The following is a 20,307-nucleotide window of genomic DNA, read 5'->3' on the forward strand; positions in this document are numbered from 1 at the left end:
TCATACTTGCCTTTCTTTCCTGATGTTCTTCGATCATACTTTCTGCTTCAGCGAGACTTCTAGGAAGACCACCAGCCTCCATTCGACCTTTGACCTCTTGAATCCAGTCCAGGAGTTCCTTCATTTCAGAATTAAACTTCTGCAACTGGTAAGAGGCTGCCAATTTCTCACCCCTGTCACACAATGAACAATCTAATAGCAGTTCTGATTGGATCTAACTGTACCATTTCCCAGCAGTACTTCTTGCATGGAAACAATTCCTAAGCATATCTTTGCTGGAACAGAGCCAGGTTCAGTGGAAATAGAAGGCTTGCAAACTGAACTCAAGGCAGCAAGGAAAATATATATTTTGCCATGTGTGGAGAGCCTTGCATATCCGTTACCTATAGAATTACACTTTCTCCTTTAGCGACATTCACACACACAAACAAGGAAATATGCAAGCACATTACACATACCTAAATGCAACTCAACTCATGTACATTCCATCCAAGTTCTGCCCCTAACATCTTTTGTGGTGTAGACATATTATGGTACTCATGGTAGCAGGGCTAGAGTGGTACTCAATTTTTTCCTGAATCTGGAACCTGGATACCACCCCAAGTGGAGGCTACATGCCAGCAGTGGGATGGAGCAGAATTCTACCTTTGTACAGTAGGCAAGTTTCTATATTGGGTTATTGCTTTTATTTTTCTTTTTATATATTGTGTTCTTCTCTATGAACAGTCCTGAGACCTTCAGGTATAATATGGGATATTAAATAAATAAATAAATAAATAAATAAAACCACCACCAAAGAAGAAACATTATGAAAAGTTCAAGGTCACATTCTAGACAGGAAAAAAACATTCAAGAGTGCAACTCAGAACTGGTAAGAAGTACTGTATGGCCTAGGGAGAGCCCCAAAGGCCAGACCGAAAGTTCTAGAGGGCCACATTTGGCCCCTGGACTGGAGGTTCTCCATTCTTGGGATAACAATGTATACAGGATGGAGGTGGCCATGTTCTAAGTATTTTTACCTTTGCTTGGTCTGACCCTGAAGTCGTAGCCAATTGTTTTTCATTTCCTTTTGCTTCATAGTCAGTTTGTCGGTTATGGAGGACGGATTCCTCTTGCAAAGTGGAAAGGATTCTAGATCCAGAGCCTGAAAGAAGCATAAGCACACTGTGTAATGGTCCCTTCTAAAAAAACTCTTGATTTAGGACATTTATACCCTACTTTTCTGTTCACAAAATATAATACACAAAGAAAGACAAGAAAAATAATCTTAGTAATGAAACCATCCATGGAAGATCACAAAGTAAACTACTGGGAACATAATATGGCAAAACTAGCCCCCCCCCCCGATCCTCTTTACAACACCATGATCCATTGTAAACTGATGCGACATGATTACTGCATTAGCTTAAAATTGTCTGCAGGACAAATGTCAATGGATGTGTCCATATAGTATTTACCATTTGCATTTCAGGATATTAACTATTTATTTATTTTTTACCTCTATCTTGGATTGAATGACACCAGTTTCCCTCTCCATTTCTTCATGTTTTCGAATTAGGTTTTCTACACTTTCCATATCTTTCCCATAGTCCAGTGTTTGTATCAGTGTACTCTTAAGGAAACAAGACATTTGTGGGGTGGGGGTAGGGGAAGGAAAGAAAAGAAAAGAAAAGGTCACAGCTCAGTTCTTTTAAGCACCTTCAACTTCTTTCCTTCTTTTATTTCTAGACCATTTTCATTCAGAATCTCAAACTGGTTTAAAGAAAAAGCAGTAAAACAAAAAGTATTATAAGACGTCATGGAATATGCACTTCATAGCATGGGTGTCCATAAAAAGCTAGCATCAATGGTTTGCAAACGCCAGTGTAAAAAAGGCCGGTTATTCATAAACAATGGAAATAAACCACCATTGGTGCCTGCTATATTGCAGGAAGAAGTTGACACTTTTTACCTGCCTTGAGGTCTCTCTGAGAAAAGGGCAGGGTACAAATAAACATATAACAACAACAACAATAATAATTTTGGATCATTTTATATACACTATCAAGTTTACAGAACAAGTTCAGTTTAAACTGAACCTACTTATGACAAGATGTCTCTAGAGAATAGGCTATTTTGCTACTTTGTGTGTAACCCCAATCACAAAGCAGAGAAGTACTGCAATAGCTGGGACTGGCAGCTCTCTTTTTCCACGTATTCCAATAAGAAAATGCTACCCCTGCATTTCTCAGTTTATTTGGGTCACTGGAATTTCAATCACTTTAGGGAACTCACCAAGGGGATAATAGGAATGGAAATTTTATAACAAAGCAAATCACCTTTTCACTTATTCTTTCGGTGATATCGTCCATTTCTCTGATCAAGCTATGGACCTCCAGAGCTCCTTCCAACTTCCTTCTATATGATTTGAGATCACCATGGAAACTGTTCCACCTATTATTCAAAAAATTCATTTTATTGGAGCAGATCACACTGTTCAAAGATGGGAATCAGAAGCTGCTTTCAAAACCTGCACTTTGGTTTATGAGACTTCTCAGTCACTGCCCTGCTTTGCTTAGGTAGATGTTCAAACAATTGGAAATGAAGATATGTAAAAAGTGGTTAAGAGAAAAGTTGAAGAATACATGTGGAGTTATTAATTAAATGAAAGTTGTCATGATTATAACTTTTATTGGTACGGGTGGCTTGGTGGCCTAAGTTTAGTTGTTCTAAGACAGAAGTTTCTAATTTTAGCCATAAGAAAATACATTTTAACAGCTGTATTCTGCAAAGTTATAGCCTATTAGAACTTCTCTATGGGAATTTTTTTTGTCTCTCCAAGCTACAAGGTAAACTTAAGTTGCATTCATGAATCCCAAGTTGCTCTGTGGGTTATCTTAGGTCATGGCTGGAAACCTGCCAGATGCAAAAAGCAGCTGTCTTAGGAACAGCTTGAGAAAGTACAGTACATGGCTAGGAAGATAAAAAAAAATAATAAAACAAAAAATTCCTTCCAGTAGCACCTTAGAGACCAACTAAGTTTGTTATTGGTATGAGCTTTCGGGTGCATGCACACGAAAGCTGATACCAATAACAAACTTAGTTGGTCTCTAAGGTGCTACTGGAAGGAATTTTTATTATTATTTTGTTTTGACTACGGCAGACCAACACGGTTACCTACCTGTAACCGGCTAGGAAGATATCATGCTGATTGATCTCCACTCATAATTTTGTTGCCTTTTGTTGTTCACCACGTATTTCTCTGCCAAGCTTGGAGGTACTGGCCTAGAGACTAGTCTGACCTAGTACTGACACCACTGGCATCAGCATGCTAACTGGCTGCCAAGCTCAATTAGCAAGACATTATGGGTTGTGCTCAAAGCATAGCATGGTGCTGCGAAAGACAGCTTTGGAAATGTTGTCATAAAGGAAGCCTCATCACTTGGGAGTTAATAGGTATGACAGTGGACACTGATGACAACTGAAGATCATTTATCCTATGGAATAAACCTGGGTTTAAGAATGATGGTTGACTTCTCCTTTGGCGTACATCTTGTAGTTCGCCCCACAGCTTTATTTTCTTGCACTCCCCCTTCCCTTTGCTAAAAGCTGAAAACTCAATACAATCCCTGTGGAAAAAATGAAATCTTTGGACAGAGGAACTTGCCCAGTTGAACATCACATTTGTTCTAACACCACCTGTCCATGATTCTATGAGAGTATGGTTAGGATAGTGAGGAATGATGAAAATACATATATGTTAAGATCAGTCTTGTCTCTTTTTAAATCATTGCAGGTGGCACTACCAATTCCTCTTGGGCCCTAAAGCTGTTCAGTTTTGATTGTCCTGTTCATCCCCCATGTGGACATCATTATAGATTCACATACACACACCTCTCATTCAGCTGCTTTCGGCGCTGGTATATTGTTTTCATCTCTTCCTTATTCTCCCTCTCCAGCCTCACAGCAAGGACATTGATGGCTTTGATGTGGGCATCGTCCACTGCTACTCCCTACATGACCAACACCGAAGAGAAACAGCCAGCTTATATATAAACAGTTATTAAGTAAAAGTTATGTAATTCTGCCAGAGTATCTCAGTAATACAACCTCTGCTGTTCTGCTCACATTGCTGAATGAATGTGACCCTTGACAAAAGGGACAAACTAGACATAACATCATTAGTCACTGTATGAATGGTGTCTGGTTTGTTTTAGTGTAAACAGCAGATGCGGGCACTGGCAATCAAGATCACAGCAGAGGGCCTGGAGGCCTTAACCCTTTGAGCCCTGCTATAGTCCTATTTTGATGCCCCCTGCATTATGGCCATTTATTTTGTAATGGAAATTCCCATTGGGACCATTGCAAACAGCACAGGAAGAGGGGGAGAATGGTAATCCAGATAAGGATCACAGTGAGGGGTTGAGGTCTCCTATTGGGGCCCTGATCTCAATTGGCCCCCAATGCCTGCAATTTGCTCTAAACAAAACATGTATGTGGTTGTTAAATGTGTGAATGGTGTTATGTCTTCTTTGGCCCAAAGGTGCAAAGGAGGAATCTAGCAGCACTTCCATAACACGGAAGAAACCAACTCAGTTCAAATTGCACAGCAGACAGGCAACATATCCCCCCCCCCCTATTTTAGATTAGGCCATGTAGTTTTGAGCCCTGTAAAACCACTTCAAGAGGAGGACTAGTTAGTGCCCACTCTTTTCTACATAGCTATTATCGCTTCACAGTGAAAAACAAATCAGATCATCTCCATGAATAACATTCTTCAGAAACCACCACCTCCTGTCTGTTTCAATGCGCACTGGAAATGAAAATATTTGCTTACAACACATCAAACACAGATTACATTGTGACGAACCTTTTCCTGGATCATGATCAATATCCAGCTCTGAAGAGTACATAGTTTCGAAGGCCAAACTGTTCCGTTGCGGTACTCAGATTTTCAGCTTTGCAGTAAGTACAATAAACTCACACAAGGAGCAAGGAGACATTAATCATGGGTTTAGCAGAGCCTTGGGGGTGGGTAGGGATCAGTTAAAGAAGTGTTGATTCCTTATGCACTGTGATACATACATACCACTATTCACTATTCATTCTGGGGTAGGCTCACATTTTAGACTCCACAGCTAAGCAAGTATCAAATGAGCAAAATAATAAGAAATAATGCAACAAAGAACAGAGATAGAGGTGATGAAAAAGGTAAAATATTTAGGAATTTGGTTAACTCCTTGTCAGGGAACTGCCATTGGAAGGAAGGGAGGTGGAAGGGCTCACACAGGTCGGGAGAGACTCAGCAGCTGAAGAGGGAACCAGTAGGGGGAGAAGAGCTGAGCTGAGGGAAAGTGAGCAGGAGGGATGGCTCCGAGACACTTCCAGCGAAAACAGTGGGGAGGTTTCAGGACCTCCTGTAGGGACACCCACTCCTCGCCGGAAACTGTCACGCAGAGAGTCCAGAAGACGTGTTTCCGTTAAGGAGCTTTTATGTTGGAAGCGATTCCGAAAGCAACCACTGTCGGAATCTGCAAGCGACTGACAGAGCCATGTTTAAGGGGCTCCGTTACAGACAGAGGTTTGCAAACTTGACCAAACTCTGAGGGACTTGGATTTTACGCACAAGCAGCTCATCGTCCCATCACAGCATTCCGACAGTCTCTGTGAGCAGTTTGTGCAGGAGAAGGCATCATGAGCAACCCAGCCGGAACCGGAGAAGCAGGAGCTGGAGCGGGTCCAAGCCTGGAGGAAAGGTACCGGGCGTTGGAGGTCCAGCTAGCGCTGCAGACGGCGAGGCTCGAGGAGAGGAGGGCTCAAGATGCAGAGAAGGGGAAAACCACCCCGCTCGCCAGAAAGTTGCCAGGATTGGTGCAGAAGTTTGGGGGGGAGGCCAAGGACTATCATGCCTTTAGGACAGAGATGCAATATGCCCTTAATCTGCAGTTTGATGACTTTCCCGACGAGGAATCGCGGGTGGCTTTTGTGATTGGGCATCTCGAAAAGGGGGCGAAAGACTGGGTGAGGCCCCTGATGGCAACAAACAATGACATCCTGAAGGATACGAGGAAGTTTTTTCGTGCAATGGATTTGATGTTTTCCAGCGATATTGAGCAGGGAGTGGTACGCAGACAGTTAATGGCGTGCAAACAGGGGAGCCGATCTGTGCGTGAGTACTGGACTGAGTTTACCATGTTGATCCATAAATTGGGGTGGGATCTATCGGCGGAACCCATTCAAATGCTCTTTGAAGAAGGGCTTGCTTCGGCGGTAAAGGATGAACTTTCCCGGGCGCCCAGGGCGGAGTCTATGGACCAGCTGACCAAATCAGCGCTGACCATAGGAGCGCGCCAAGAGGCGAGAGCCTTGGAGAGGCGGGAAGGGAAGGGGGAACGTTGGAGGGAGCTTCGCATTCCAGAGATTCCAGAGCCACCGTTCCCGCCGGGAGAGCCGATGGAAATTGGAACAGCGCGCGCGCGCGCAGTTTCAAAGCCCAGTGAAGAGCGGAAGAAGGAGGGAAAGGGCGCCAAGAAATGTTATCTCTGCCAACAGCCAGGTCATTTTGCCAGAGTCTGCCCCCAAAGAAAGGAATGGCAAGGAATGGCGGGAGCTGTTGGGGAGAGGGAGGAAAAGGTACCGGAGCAAGTAAAAGCCAACGCCTGGCTGCCACCGTCGGGGCACAGCAGCCAGGCCAAAGAGCAGTGAAAGTGCCCACGCTGGAACCTCCTAAACCCGCCCTAGTGATAGAGGTGTTACTAGAGCTGCCTAACGGACACCCACTAAAGATAAAGGCGCTATTGGACTCAGGCAGCTCCTGCAATTTCATGAGTAAGGAGTTTGCTGCTGAGCACCAGATACAGACTATCCCTTTAAGTAACCCTTTGCAGGTGACCACGATCGATGGAAGGGAGCTGCTGGGAGGAGAAGTCAGCCAGCAGACCGTCCCAATGATAATGAGGGTAGCAAGACACACTGAGCTAATAGCGTTTAATGTGGCTACCTTGGGAGGAGCTCCCATTATTTTGGGGATGAGCTGGCTAGCGTTACATGATCCGCTAGTGGGCTGGCATCAGAGAGTGGTCTCCTTTGGGTCAGCACATTGTCTAGAACACTGCAAAGAGCGGGAGGCTCAAGGAGGGGCCAGAGCCACTCTAGCAGGGACGGAAGTAACGGAGAAGGGGAAGGTTCCCCAACAATACGCCGACCTGAGCAACGTCTTCAGCGAGCGGGAGGCAGACAAACTACCCCCACATAGGCCCTTTGACTGTCAAATCAATTTACTCCCTGGGGCACAGCTCCCTGTAGGCAAGCTGTACGCCATGTCAGACAGAGAGATGCAGGAGCTAAGGGAGTTCATTAACAAGAACCTGAAGAGAGGGTTCATCAGAGAGTCCAGGGCGGTGGGGGGCAGCCCAGTGTTTTTTGTGGACAAAAAAAACACGGACAAACCCAGGCTTGTAGTGGACTTCAGGTCCTTAAATGCAGTGTCAGAACCAGTGACTTTCCCGATGCCCAGAATTGATGACATTTTGACAAGGGTCAGGAAGGGAAAGATTTTTACTAAACTGGACCTGAGGGGGGCGTACAACCTGATACGAATAAGGAAGGGGGATGAATGGAAAACCACCATGTTCACCCCTTTGGGGGCATTTGAATATTTAGTTATGCCCTTCGGCCTACAAGCAGGCTCCGCGTGCTTTCAATCGTTTATGAACCACGTCCTGGGGCCTTTGCTTTACAAGAATTGTGTGGCCTTCTTAGATGACGTGTTAGTATATTCAGAGACTGAGGAGCAGCATGTAAAAGACGTCAGGGAAGTGTTGGGCAGACTGCAAGCCAATCAGCTGTGGGTGAAGCTAGAGAAGTGTCAGTTTCATGCCAAGGAGGTGGAATTCCTGGGGTACCGCTTGTCGGACAAGGGATTGGCCATGGATCCTGGCAAGGTCCAAGCGGTACTGGAATGGAAAACACCGAAAACAAGGAAGGATGTGCAAAGATTCCTTGGATTTGGAAACTTCTATCGGAAGTTCATCAGAAATTTTGCCCACTTGACGGCTCCCATTACGGACTGTCTCAGCAGTAAGAGGAAATTCGTTTGGACGGCGGAGGCGGAGCGAGCTTTTGAGGAACTGAAAAGGGCGTTCGCTTCGGAAGAACAGCTCCTGCATGTGGATTTACAAAAACCGATGCGAGTGGAGACGGACGCATCAGACCGGGCTGTGGGGGCGGTGCTTCTGCAGCCTGGGAAGGAGGAGTCAGAGTGGAGACCGTGTGCCTTTTTTTCGCGAAAGCTGAACAAATCTGAGAGGAACTACACGGTGTATGACCGAGAACTACTTGCCATTCATGAAGCGTTCAGGAGATGGAGGCATTTATTAATTGGGGCACAACATAAGGTGCAAGTGTGCACGGACCACAAGAACTTAGAGTATTGGAGAACGGCACGAGTGCTCAACCAACGGCAAGTGCGATGGGCCCAGGAGTTCTCCAAATTCCACTTTGAAATTTGTTATGTGCCAGGTCCAGAAAATGTTAGGGCGGACGCTCTCTCACGCAAACCTGAATATTTGGAAGGGGAGGGGGGACCCGAAGAGAGACATGTCATCCCAGAGGACCGCTGGGTGTGTGGGGCGGCATTGGTGGGGCAAAGAGAACTGGTAGAGGAAACAGAGAATGATGAATATGCCCAGAATAAGCTCAGAGGTCTTAGGGGTGAGGGAGAGGAACCAGGGGGTTTTGAGGAAAGAAATGGAGCGTTGTATTACAAAGGGGCACTGTATATCCCCGAAGGAGACTTAAGGGGGAGGGTACTCAAGCAGTTGCACGACAGCTCCACGGCGGGGCATTTTGGACAACACAAAACCATGTGGTTGGTCACCAGGGAATTTTGGTGGCCTAAGGTGAGGGAAGATGTACGGGAGTATGTAAGAGGGTGTGAGCAATGCCAGCGAGCCAAAGGGGAGAGGCGGGCGCCGGCGGGGCTATTAGAACCCTTACCAACCCCAGAACGACCTTGGGAGGCAGTGTCGATAGATTTTATGACTGATCTGCCGAAGTCCAAGGGGAAAACAGCCATCATGGTGGTGGTAGACCTACTAACAAAGATGTGCCACTTTGTAGCCTGTTCGCATGCAGTCACAGCGGAAGAGACAGCGAAGTTATTTGTAGAACACATTTTTAGGTTGCACGGAGTGCCATTGAGGGTGGTCTCAGACAGGGGAAAACAATTTACTTCCAGGTTCTGGAGGAAGCTCATGAGCTTACTGCAGGTGGAGGTCAACTTTTTGACTGCCCGGCACCCTGAAACCAACGGGCAGGCGGAAAGAGCAAACGGTGTCCTCCAGCAATACCTGAGGTGTTATGTCAATGACAGAGAGAATGACTGGGTAGAGAAGTTGGCGCTGGCGGAATTTGCCTACAACAATGCAGAGAATGTGTCCACAGGGATGAGCCCCTTCTTGGCTAATTATGGGTGTCATCCCAGGGCATTCCCAGGGGGAGGAGGGGAGAGATGGAGCGTTCCGGCAGCCGAGCATTTTGTAGAAGAAATGGAAGCAATCCATCGTCAGCTCCAACTCAACTTAGAAAGGGCGAAGGAAGAATACAAGAGGCAGGCAGACAAGAACCGAAGGGAAGGTGAAACCATAAGGGTGGGAGATAGGGTGTGGCTGTCAACCCAAGGGTTGCCGTTCAAAGGAGGTTGTAAGAAATTAAGACCCAGGAGGTTGGGTCCCTTTGAGGTCATTCAACACGTCAACCCAGTGGCTTTCAGGCTCCGGTTACCCAACCACATGAAACTGCACCCAGTATTTCACAGGTCGTTACTGTCACCGTATGAGGGGGGACGAGAAGGGATGTCCACTCGGGGACCGATCATAGAAGAAAGGGAATGCAGCAGCCATGTGGCAGAAATCCTCGACGCCAGGTGGAAGGGGGATCAGGTGGAGTATTTGGTAGCGTGGGAAGGAGAACCGGAGTCAGAAAACACTTGGGTAATGGCAGAAGATATCAATGACGAGGTATTGATAGAAACGTTCCATCAAAGGTTCCCAAGGAAACCTCAGCCTGTGGAGAGGTTCCGGAGGGAATACTTTGGGACCACCGATGAGGAGGAGGAGTTGGAAGGATTCACGGATTCGGAAGGGGAAGGGGAGATGGACTCTGAGGAGGAGGAGTACTTCGAGACCAGGAACCGCAACAGGTGGAGAGAAGTGTTCGAGACATCAGAAGATGAAGGAAGTTCCTTCCGGGGTTTTGCCTCCTCACCGCCCATAGAGGAGGGGGCGGGAGGGGGTGAAGGGGGCCCTGGAGGGGAGGTGGATGTCAGGGAACTGCCATCGGAAGGAAGGGAGGTGGAAGGGCTCACACAGGTCGGGAGAGACTCAGCAGCTGAAGAGGGAACCAGTAGGGGGAGAAGAGCTGAGCTGAGGGAAAGTGAGCAGGAGGGATGGCTCCGAGACACTTCCAGCGAAAACAGTGGGGAGGTTTCAGGACCTCCTGTAGGGACACCCACTCCTCGCCGGAAACTGTCACGCAGAGAGTCCAGAAGACGTGTTTCCGTTAAGGAGCTTTTATGTTGGAAGCGATTCCGAAAGCAACCACTGTCGGAATCTGCAAGCGACTGACAGAGCCATGTTTACAGACAGAGCCTCCGTTACAGACAGAGGTTTGCAAACTTGACCAAACTCTGAGGGACTTGGATTTTACGCACAAGCAGCTCATCGTCCCATCACACTCCTAAAAATATTGATTTGTTTCAGAACAATTATATACCGGTCTGGAATGGAATAAGAAAAGATCTGGAGGTGTGGGGCAGAATGAAGTTATCTTTTTGGGGTAGAATTTCTACGATAAAAATGAGCGTTCTTCCAAAGATGTTATTTTTGTTTCAGACTATCCCCATAATAAAGGGGGTAGCAATTTTCAAAGAATGGCAAAGAGTGTTTTCAAGGTATATCTGGCAGGGCAAGAAGCCGAGAATCAAATTTAAGTTACTAATGGATGTAAAGGAAAGAGGGGCCTTCACTCTGCCAGATTTGAAACTATATTATGAAGCATCAGGTCTTTGCTGGCTGAAAGAATGGATAAAACTAGAAAATAAGGAGTTATTAGATTTAGAAGGGTTTGATAACAGATTTGGATGGCACGCGTATTTATGGTGTGAAAAGAAGAAAATCCATAAAGCCTTTGGGAACCACATATTCCGGAGTTCACTAATAGAAATATGGGATAGGTATAAAAACCTATTAGAACCAAGAGTTCCACACTGGCTGTCTCCATTAGAGGTTATGAGTGTAAAGAAAATAAATATGAGAAATAAATGGATTATATATGGTGAATTGATTATTAAAGAAGGAGGAAAATGGAAACTAAAGCCATACGAACAAGTCAGAGAACATGTCTATGATTGGTTGCATTATTTTCAGGTTAATGAAATGTTTAAAAAAGACATTAAAGAAAGTGGTTATGCAGAAAAAGACATTTCTTTACATTGGAAATGTAAAGAAAAAGAAGGAACGTTTTATCATATGTGGTGGGACTGTAAGAAAGTGAAGGGTTTCTGGGAGATGATTTATAATGAAATGAAAAAGATGTTAAAATATACATTTGTAAAGGAACCAGAGGCCTTTCTTTTAGGGATTACAGGAAGGGAAATAAGAAGAAAAGACTGTAAACTCTTCCAATACGCAGTTATTGCAGCAAGAATTCTACTGGCCCAGAAATGGAAACAAGAGGAAATTCCGACGATAGAAGAATGGAGATTGAAACTGACAGATTATGCAGAACTGGACAAACTAACTGGGAAAATTAGATATCTTCGAGACCAAAAGTTCATCGAGGACTGGGGAAAATTTGTTGAATATCTGAAAAGTACATGTGATGTGCAAACAACGCTAGTGGGGTTTCAAGAAGCACTGTGAAAGTTGAGATCTATTGTTAAAAAGAAATAGATAGTGGGAGGGAAGACTAATGGCAATAAAAACAAAAGAAATGCGTAATTGAGAGGTAAATATGGATGATTGTCAGTGAAGCTGAAGGAAGTCCAAATAGAGTTAAATTTGTGAAAATTTTGATAAGATTGTATACTTGTGTTGAAAATTAAGAAAAATTAATTTTTTTAAAATGAGCAAAATAATAATATCTATTGTAGGCTAAGGGCTAACAAGTAGTAGCTGGAGATTGGAATGGGTGGTGATAGCAGCCAACAGTGCAGGAGGGGGGAAAGATGGGAAATATGGTGTAGAGGGATGGCAGCCACATTTGACCTTGCAGACTTCACTTGTATTGTGTTTCAGGAAGATGTCTCATATGCCCATTAATACTCTGCATCTACACATATAGAAAAACTCTGATATGTGAAGTGGACCTCAGCAACAGAATCCAAGCTGAGAACCACCTTACTATGCAGAACCTACTACGGTACTTTCCAGAAGCTATTGGGAGCCATTTTTGTTTTGATAAGCTTTTCCAGCTGGATGAAAAGGTCTTTGCCTTAAGTGTTAATTTTGTATAGTTTTAAAAGTTATATTTAGTTGTTTTTCCCTTGTACTGTATTGAACATTCTTTTTAACTCTGGCAAGTCACTATGAGATGCATGTAAAAGGTGAGTCATGAATGAATGAATGAATGAATGAATAAATAAACAAATAAAAGTTCGGTAGCCTTGTTCTAATTATGACATAAAGCAAAAATGATCTCCATCCTCATCTCTGCATTATTTTATCACGGAGTGTCATGGATTTTATTGTTCTGCTATAGCCAACAGGTTTCTCTTGAAGGCATAAGGGACCAAGAAATGTTTAGCCTTGCCTGGTCTAGCTCTGCTGATTTCCTGCAGTTGAAATGGGACAGTTCTGGCATACTGCCCAGAACTGCCAGATGCATTTTCACTCCAATATTTTTGGGGAAGAGGGAAGCACTGTAGAAGGAAACTTAAGTTTGTAAAGATCCCAGCTTTCTAAGGGTTGTTATAGACACAATACAGATTTTCCTTCTGCCATTGGAAGCAAGTGGCCCATAGTACAAAAATGCTTGGATAACAGGAAGAACTCTAAGTGAAGATGAAAAGAAGGGAAGACCCAGAAAACATAATCCAGCTTCAGATTGTTCCATTTGTTCCCAAACCCCGCTTGCTAGAAAACTGAGGCTCTTTCCAAACTTTCTGTTTCTGTCAAAATTGATGCCATGCACTGCGGTTGTGAACTCTGTTTATGACTGAAAGATGGCCACACATAGAAAACTGAAAGTGGCAGCTAACGGGCCACTATCACCACACAGCAACTGGCCACAAGTGCTCAACTCAGTTCAGTGCCAGAGTTAGCAAAGCCCCGGGGAGCTATAAGTCAACTCGGTTGTGATGACTCAGCACCAGAGATGAAGAAACTGAGAGGTCACGGCAGAGAAAGATGACACAAGCAGCTGTCATGTCATGCTGCCTTTGCTCAAACTGTTACTATATTTTCCTAATGGCTTGTATTGTTTTGAAAGCTGATCTTGCCAGGCCCACATTATATTACATTAATTATATTATATTCAAGCAATTAAATGTATAAAGGAACGGTATACAATATTTAGAAATAAGAAAGAGTTTTGCCATGGTTAACTTGACTGCTAAATCTGATGTGTATAACACATAACATGGTCTTGGCTCATCAGAGGCTGAACTTCAAGTTACAGGACATCTCTAACTTTGTTATGACCAGCGTTTCTCTTGGCAAACATGAAGTGTGGGTGATATCCTGACATCTGTAAGCATTCAGACTGCATGCATCTTGGAAGCCTGATCTGGCCAGGGCCCCCAGATTCATGTATGTGATTATTTTTAAAAATACAGGTACATGGTTGTAATGTCATACATACTTTATGCCTTTGCTGTGAGAAATACTGTTGTAATGTTGGTGTAACAAGTAGTTTTGCTGCACAAATGGTAGGACTTCCCATAAGTATCAAACAAAGCTAGAAAGTCCACATTTGCCTGGTTTGGGCATATATCTCACTTTGAACTCTTGGTGGTCATACAGTTTCCTGCAGAGCAGGAAAGGGTTTAATTCCTTGTTAGCCCCAAATGCTCAATGTAACGGGACTGCAACTTAATGCCAAAATTCCAGTCAAATGCTCAGTGTTCCACCATACAACTAAACATGAGTGTCTGGCTGGATGCTTAGAATCACATTTTCATTTTCTTGTAGAAAATATGTGGTCGGTTTTTCACATAAAGTTTACATTCAGTTTAACATTTTAGCAAACATATGCTAGGCTCATAACTTTGTAGGTTGCTTCCCGTTACAGGATAGCTGACTGATGTTGTAAGAGAAACTGACCTATGCCAAATGATCTTTATGGCAAATAAGGTGGATTCAACCTAAAACAGGTAGACATAAGAGCTACACCGACCAATCTAGCATTGTATTAACTCACACCTGCAGCAGCCAAATAGGTCTGAACAGCTCGCTGAAAAGTTAGATTTTTTCCAGCTGTGAAAGGTGAATCTGGAAATGTATCTCTTACCCCTGATGCTCCTCGGAACTCATTCAGCTTTTTCATCAGCTGCAGACAGTGTTCATAGTCATTCCCCACATCACCAATATTAATCATGACTTCCTGGGAAAAGAAAAACAGTAAAATTGGCATTCCATTAATATCTCACACACAATGCAGGCCCAGGGTATCAACAGATGACATCCATCACCTATCACCTGGATATTTTCCCACTCTGTCCCCTATAAGTCATTCCCATTCTGAGAGTGGCAATATGCTTTTTACAGTATCAGGTAACATCACGTCTGCTGTGTTACATTCTGCTCTGGTAAAGGTATTAACAGAACCTGATGTTTGATGCAGGCGCTAATACAAAGGAGGACAACTGAATCCCCACTGTCTCAAAAGGCATTGGGTTTATGAAGCCAAAACAATAGAAGTCTAAGTCACAGTTATCTGTGATTAAAGCTTTGTGCCTAAGGATTTCCATGCATGCGCTGTACTTATAGGAAGAGGTACCATTTTCCATAACACAAATGAATTTCCAGCATGCTCCTGTAAGTAGCTGGCAAAAAGCTCCATATCCATCAGAAAATTCACATGACAGCTCTTTAGAGAAGGAAAATGGAGACCACTTCAAAACGGATACTTTTTGATTTGTTAACGAGATTTCCCATATCTTCATGATGACCATCATTCTGAATGTTCAAATGTGTGCATTTTGCACTTTTGAAATATCACAAACACAATTTTATATTGCAGGAAAGGCCAAATTACTGGGAGAAGAGCCCTGTCACAAAACATTGTATATCCACTCCTAATACTAAACCCATGGTCTGTTTAACAAACCATGAGTTGTTTCATGGATGAGCAAAAAAGCGATGGCTGGTTCTTCCAAAGTCTGGCTTGTTTTCCATTTTCTCTTCACTCATGCCTTGATGATGATCTACTGTGAGGTAGCCAAAGAAACCATGATTAAGCAAGGTTGTTGGGATCAGATGCAACACCAAACCATGGTTAAAACAAGCCAACAACAAACAATGGCTTCAATCATGGTTTGTTGGCAGAAAACAAACCATTAGTCTGCTGGGTTGGACAGCTAGGTTACATAAAACATGGTTTAGGTTATGCGTGAAACAGGCCAGAATGTGTTTAAAAATGCATGTGCATGTTTGATCTGCATACTAAACATACTTTATGCATTTGCTGTGGGAACACTGCAGAGAAATGTTCAAAAATAAGTAAAACTATGTGACTCTTCTGTAGACTTTGCAACTACAGAAAACTTGTCAGCTATAAACGTATGAAAATGGTAATAATAGTCTACAGAAGAGTCACATAATGACTAGTTTGCAACTAGCCAGTAAAAGTCACTGACCTTGTCTCTGATCCAAGCCTCTACATGGTCCACTTTCTGCAGAAATTCCAGGAAATCCCTAATGTCTTCCAGCATCTTTCCACGAGCAGCAACAGCACATTTCAGTGTCTCCCACCGTTCTTGAAGCAAACGAGTCTTACGACGGATTTCCCCTGATTTCGGGTGATTCTGGCACAATAAGGCTTCTCCTTGCTTCATGTAATTAGGAAATAATTAAATAAGAAGAAAAAGATGAAACACAATATTTCCATATTTTTCTAAGAAAAGCTCAACGCCAGGGAGACACAGGGCCAAACTATCAGGGATGTGGGCCTGTAATAGCAGGTTACCTGCAGCAACAGGAAACAGATTGGACGACACAACTATTGCAGTTCCATATAGATTTATGACTCTGTGAAAGTGGATAAGGTTAAAAATGTGTGACCACATTTTTAAGAAAACAAACTGCTGTTGAGAGAGCCATTATTATTTATGAATAATTTCCAGAGGCTTCCTTATAGCTGCTGCTTCTTGTCAAGGACAAGGTAGAACCAGGAATTTGTACTTATTTTTATATTATTTTTTGCAGATAGGGAGAGAACTGGCCTCTCTCAACAGCAATTACTGTAACTACTGTTTATTCATACAGGCTGTAACAAAGCATTTTCAGTACATGGAGACAAGCAAACTCCAGAGTCCTGAAGAGATCTACACATTGGGGGATAACAATAACTTTCATTTCAAGGCTCTTTAATCTTTTTCTTCTTCGGTAAAAGATTTTAAGGCTATTCCATTTTTTGATCTGACAGTTGCAGAACCTAAAGGACCTAAAGATCACAGCACCTCCATTCAATACTCACCGTGTTAACAGTAGAAATTAGATCCTTGTGAGCCAGAATCTCAGCCTCAAATACTTGATGTTTCTGCAGAAGCTTCATTTTGTCATTCAGGTTGCTAAGATTTTGGAAAGATGGATCCTCCAGCTTTTGCATGCGCTCATCAATCCAGCTCTCTGCCTGTCACCAAAGAATCAGTGTGGTTAGTATTTCACACATATTGCTATTGCCTTCCATGTAACACTGACATCCTTGTATCTTAAGCCACATGAATTTAACACAGTGGTTTCCCTATCAATCAGAACACATCTGAAGGACTAACAAAGACTAAGATCACCCTAGTCGTGTTTTGATAATCCAAGGGCATATTCAAAATAGGCTAAAGTGAGAGTTGATCCTTGGTTGTGCTAACAAAAGTACAGATTCTTTCAGAATGGCAAGTTTTAACTTCTTCATATCTCCATGGCAAGAATGGGGAACCTGTGACACACACACCCCAACATATTATTGGACTTAGAGATGACAGATAACTCTGATGAAAATAGAAACAGGGGGAGAAATTGCGCGTTTGCTTATTTGTCTCATGTCCAGAACAGAAATCAATCTAGCAAATACAGGACATATTTGTTGTCTTTTTGCTTTCACATTTGCATTGTGTTTCCTTTACAGTGAAATGAACGGGGTGGAACAACACATTGACAGTGTAACTTACCTAATTAATAATATAAACTACCTAAGTTACATAATTTTGCTACACTAGTCACTGAGACAAATAACGCAGCTTCTTGTGTTAGATGAACGGCAGCTGGACAGAAATAGTGCTGCATGAAGGCAATACAGGGTGGAACAGAAAACAATGCCTTATTACGTCCCTAGTTGGACTACAATTCCCATCATCCCTGACCATTGGCCATGGGGGCTGGAGGAGATGTGCACAGCTTTTCCATACCTGATCTATGGAGTTCTCAGACTACTGATAGAGCTGGTCCACATAGCAAGCCATTCTATCAGAAAATGCAGCAGCCATTGGGTGATTGCTGTGAAATTATGTTCAGCCTCCTGCTTTTCATCCAAAGGGCCATAACCATCTGGGTAAGGCCAATGATGTGTATCCAATTAATGGAATAAAGGTAAAGGGACCCCTGACTATTAGGTCCAGTCGTGACCAACTCTGGGGTTGTGGCGCTCATCTCACTTTATTGGCCGAGGGAGCTGGCGTACAGCTTCCGGGTCATGTGACCAGCATGACTAAGCCACTTCTGGTGAACCAGAGCAGTGCACGGAAACGCCGTTTACCTTCCCACCGGAGCAGTACCTATTTATCTACTTGCACTTTGACGTGCTTTTGAACTGCTAGGTTGGCAGGAGCAGGGACCAAGCAACGGGAGCTCACCCCGTCGCGGGGATTCGAACCACCAACCTTCTGATCGGCAAGTCCTAGGCTCTGTGGTTTAACCCACAGCACCACCCGCCCCCCTAATTAATGGAATAGGCACCCCCAAACCCAGCTGGATGCTCATTCTGTGTGATTGGCCCTCCCTATATGGTTATCACTCCCAAAATGTTACAGGAGCATTGTGGGATGACCTCCCTCCCCAATAAATAAATGTGGCTCTCATAATGTAATACTCTTTATTATGTACCACATTCTTTGCACTACCATGGGTACATGATTAAAAGAATTGGGCTTTATGGTACTTGGGAATTACAAAACATAATCTTGGCAATAGCATCATTCTCACCTCTGACAGATTTTGGTAGAAGAGAGCCAGCAGAAGGGCTATCTGCAGTTTTTCTTGCCTACTTTGAGAGAGATCTTTGATGCATCTTCTTCTCTCTAACATGGCATTGAGCTTGAGATCGATCTGTTTTTTTTCCAGTTCACTGTCCTGCTGCAGCCTTCTTGATTGTTCCTGAAGAGACAATTCCTGAGAAGGAAACAAGCCTAAAATCAAAGCTGTGTGTTCATGTGATATACATAATCAATCACGGGTTCCTGTTCTGTTCACAAAGTATTAATTTTTTCTACTGGAAGGAAATATAGGTGCAAAAGAGATCCTTAGAACTGCAAGTTCAACCTAATGAAATTGGAGGGAATAAGAAATGCTGGATATTTGAAACTGCTGATTCTCTTTAGCCATCCTGGCTGCTGTGCCAGTAAAAACCATGTATTATACCAGTGCTATTTTTCAAGAAAAATAAGTTCTGGAGGTTGCCATTATCTTCTCCCTTGTTCTCTTAGAATAGCAATGGCGCCTACCCGAGAGGTGTCGGAGCTGAGCTCCAGCTGAAAAACACCCTTATTACTCTTCCCATTCCTAGGGCTATAGCTGTTGAAATTATTTTGTCTTCCCTCAAAATTTAGCAGATGTTTTGTCTCACGAAGAACTTCCAAAGACACTGAAAAAAACAGATCCCCCAAATGGTGGTGTGAATCATCTCTTGTAGCCATGATTCTGATTGATTTCACTTAGCACAAAAATTATTCCAATTATCTTAACCAGTTCTTAAATTCTTAAGAACCAAACTGGACATTTGCCTATAACCTAAATACACCTTCCTTTAAGGTCAGGATCGTATAAGTGTTTACCTTTTCAACCTGAGAGGCCAGAAGCTTCTCAAAAGCCTCGTGTTTCTTGATCCGCTGTTCCACCTCATCTACTGTGCTCCCAAAGTCACTGCTTTTCAAATATGTCTGTGAATAATGAAAATCACTTTTGGTTAAGATTGTTATATTTGATCAAGGAGTTATTGAGACATATCTTGTTACTTCCCTGAATGTGTGTCACCAAAGGCTAGGTGTTCAAAAGATTCCAGTAACCTCAGATTATATATTTTCTAAAGAACATACATAGTTTGTCCGATCCATTGAAAGAGTAGGAACATCTGGGTACTCCTTGAAAACCCCCCACAACCTATCTTTTCTGAGACTATTTAAAATGAGGAACAAGAAATGTCTCTCATCACTCAGTGGAACGCTGGCATGGAGATGCATATTAATGGAAAGGCATAATTCTTCAAATCACACCTGCAGTGGAATAGCAGTAGGCGGTAAAAGGGTTGTAAGATGGTAAGGTGTCATTGTACTACATTCTGTCTTTTGGCTAAAATGTCTTCAAGGGATAAGGAATGTTGAGGAGTGAGAAGCTATCAGGCTGTATTCATTAACAAAGCTGAAAGCATATTTTAAAAATAAAATTAAGATTGTGGATATTTATTGCACTATCAGTCAAATCAATCACTCAGTGAGGCCATTCTAGCTGCAGTGCTTGCTCAGGGAAATCTGGATGCCTGGAAGTTACAGTAGTGGATTTGTTGTTTGAAAATGCTATTTAGCTGCTGCCATTTATCAAAGTCTGCCTGCTTTCTTTTGTGATAGGACATGAAGTTGAACTCGTATGACTCAAAGGATGCATAACAGCATCTGTCTGAAGGTATGAGTGATAGACCCAAAAGTATGGCAGTATGAAAGCGTCCTTTGGAGCCTGATGTTTTGTAGTTCTACATCTAAAACTCCAGTTGTATGCGGAAAAGTCAATTGCAGATGGACTGCTGGTCTAGTTAAGCAAAACTAAACCGCTACCAGCTTTATACGTCTGTGGAGTTTTAAATGTCACCCTGAATGCTGTCAAATCTCTGTTGTTACTAAACATTGCA

General features: G+C 43.2%; 1 protein-coding gene across 2 annotated transcripts in view; it reads right to left on the bottom strand.

Moving 5' to 3' along the window:
- Nucleotides 1-20,307, bottom strand: part of SPTBN5 (spectrin beta, non-erythrocytic 5) — a 113,291-nt gene that overhangs the window by 30,858 nt on the left and 62,126 nt on the right. The window contains exons 35-44 of one of the 2 annotated variants that reach the window (XM_080996177.1): nucleotides 19,241-19,345; nucleotides 18,393-18,578; nucleotides 16,675-16,830; nucleotides 15,836-16,027; nucleotides 14,488-14,580; nucleotides 3,874-3,992; nucleotides 2,319-2,433; nucleotides 1,499-1,612; nucleotides 1,020-1,144; nucleotides 11-173 (exon numbers count right to left, since the gene is read on the bottom strand). In XM_080996177.1, the coding sequence (XP_080852303.1) occupies nucleotides 11-173; nucleotides 1,020-1,144; nucleotides 1,499-1,612; nucleotides 2,319-2,433; nucleotides 3,874-3,992; nucleotides 14,488-14,580; nucleotides 15,836-16,027; nucleotides 16,675-16,830; nucleotides 18,393-18,578; nucleotides 19,241-19,345 (1,368 nt within the window). Of the gene's footprint in view, nucleotides 1-6; nucleotides 174-1,019; nucleotides 1,145-1,498; nucleotides 1,613-2,318; nucleotides 2,434-3,873; nucleotides 3,993-14,487; nucleotides 14,581-15,835; nucleotides 16,028-16,674; nucleotides 16,831-18,392; nucleotides 18,579-19,240; nucleotides 19,346-20,307 lie in introns of both variants that reach the window. The other variant, XM_080996178.1, reaches the window with a different exon arrangement.

Source organism: Podarcis pityusensis (genome assembly GCF_964106645.2).
Source record: "Podarcis pityusensis genome assembly, chromosome: 1".
In the NCBI taxonomy this organism is placed as follows: Eukaryota; Metazoa; Chordata; class Lepidosauria; order Squamata; family Lacertidae; genus Podarcis; species Podarcis pityusensis.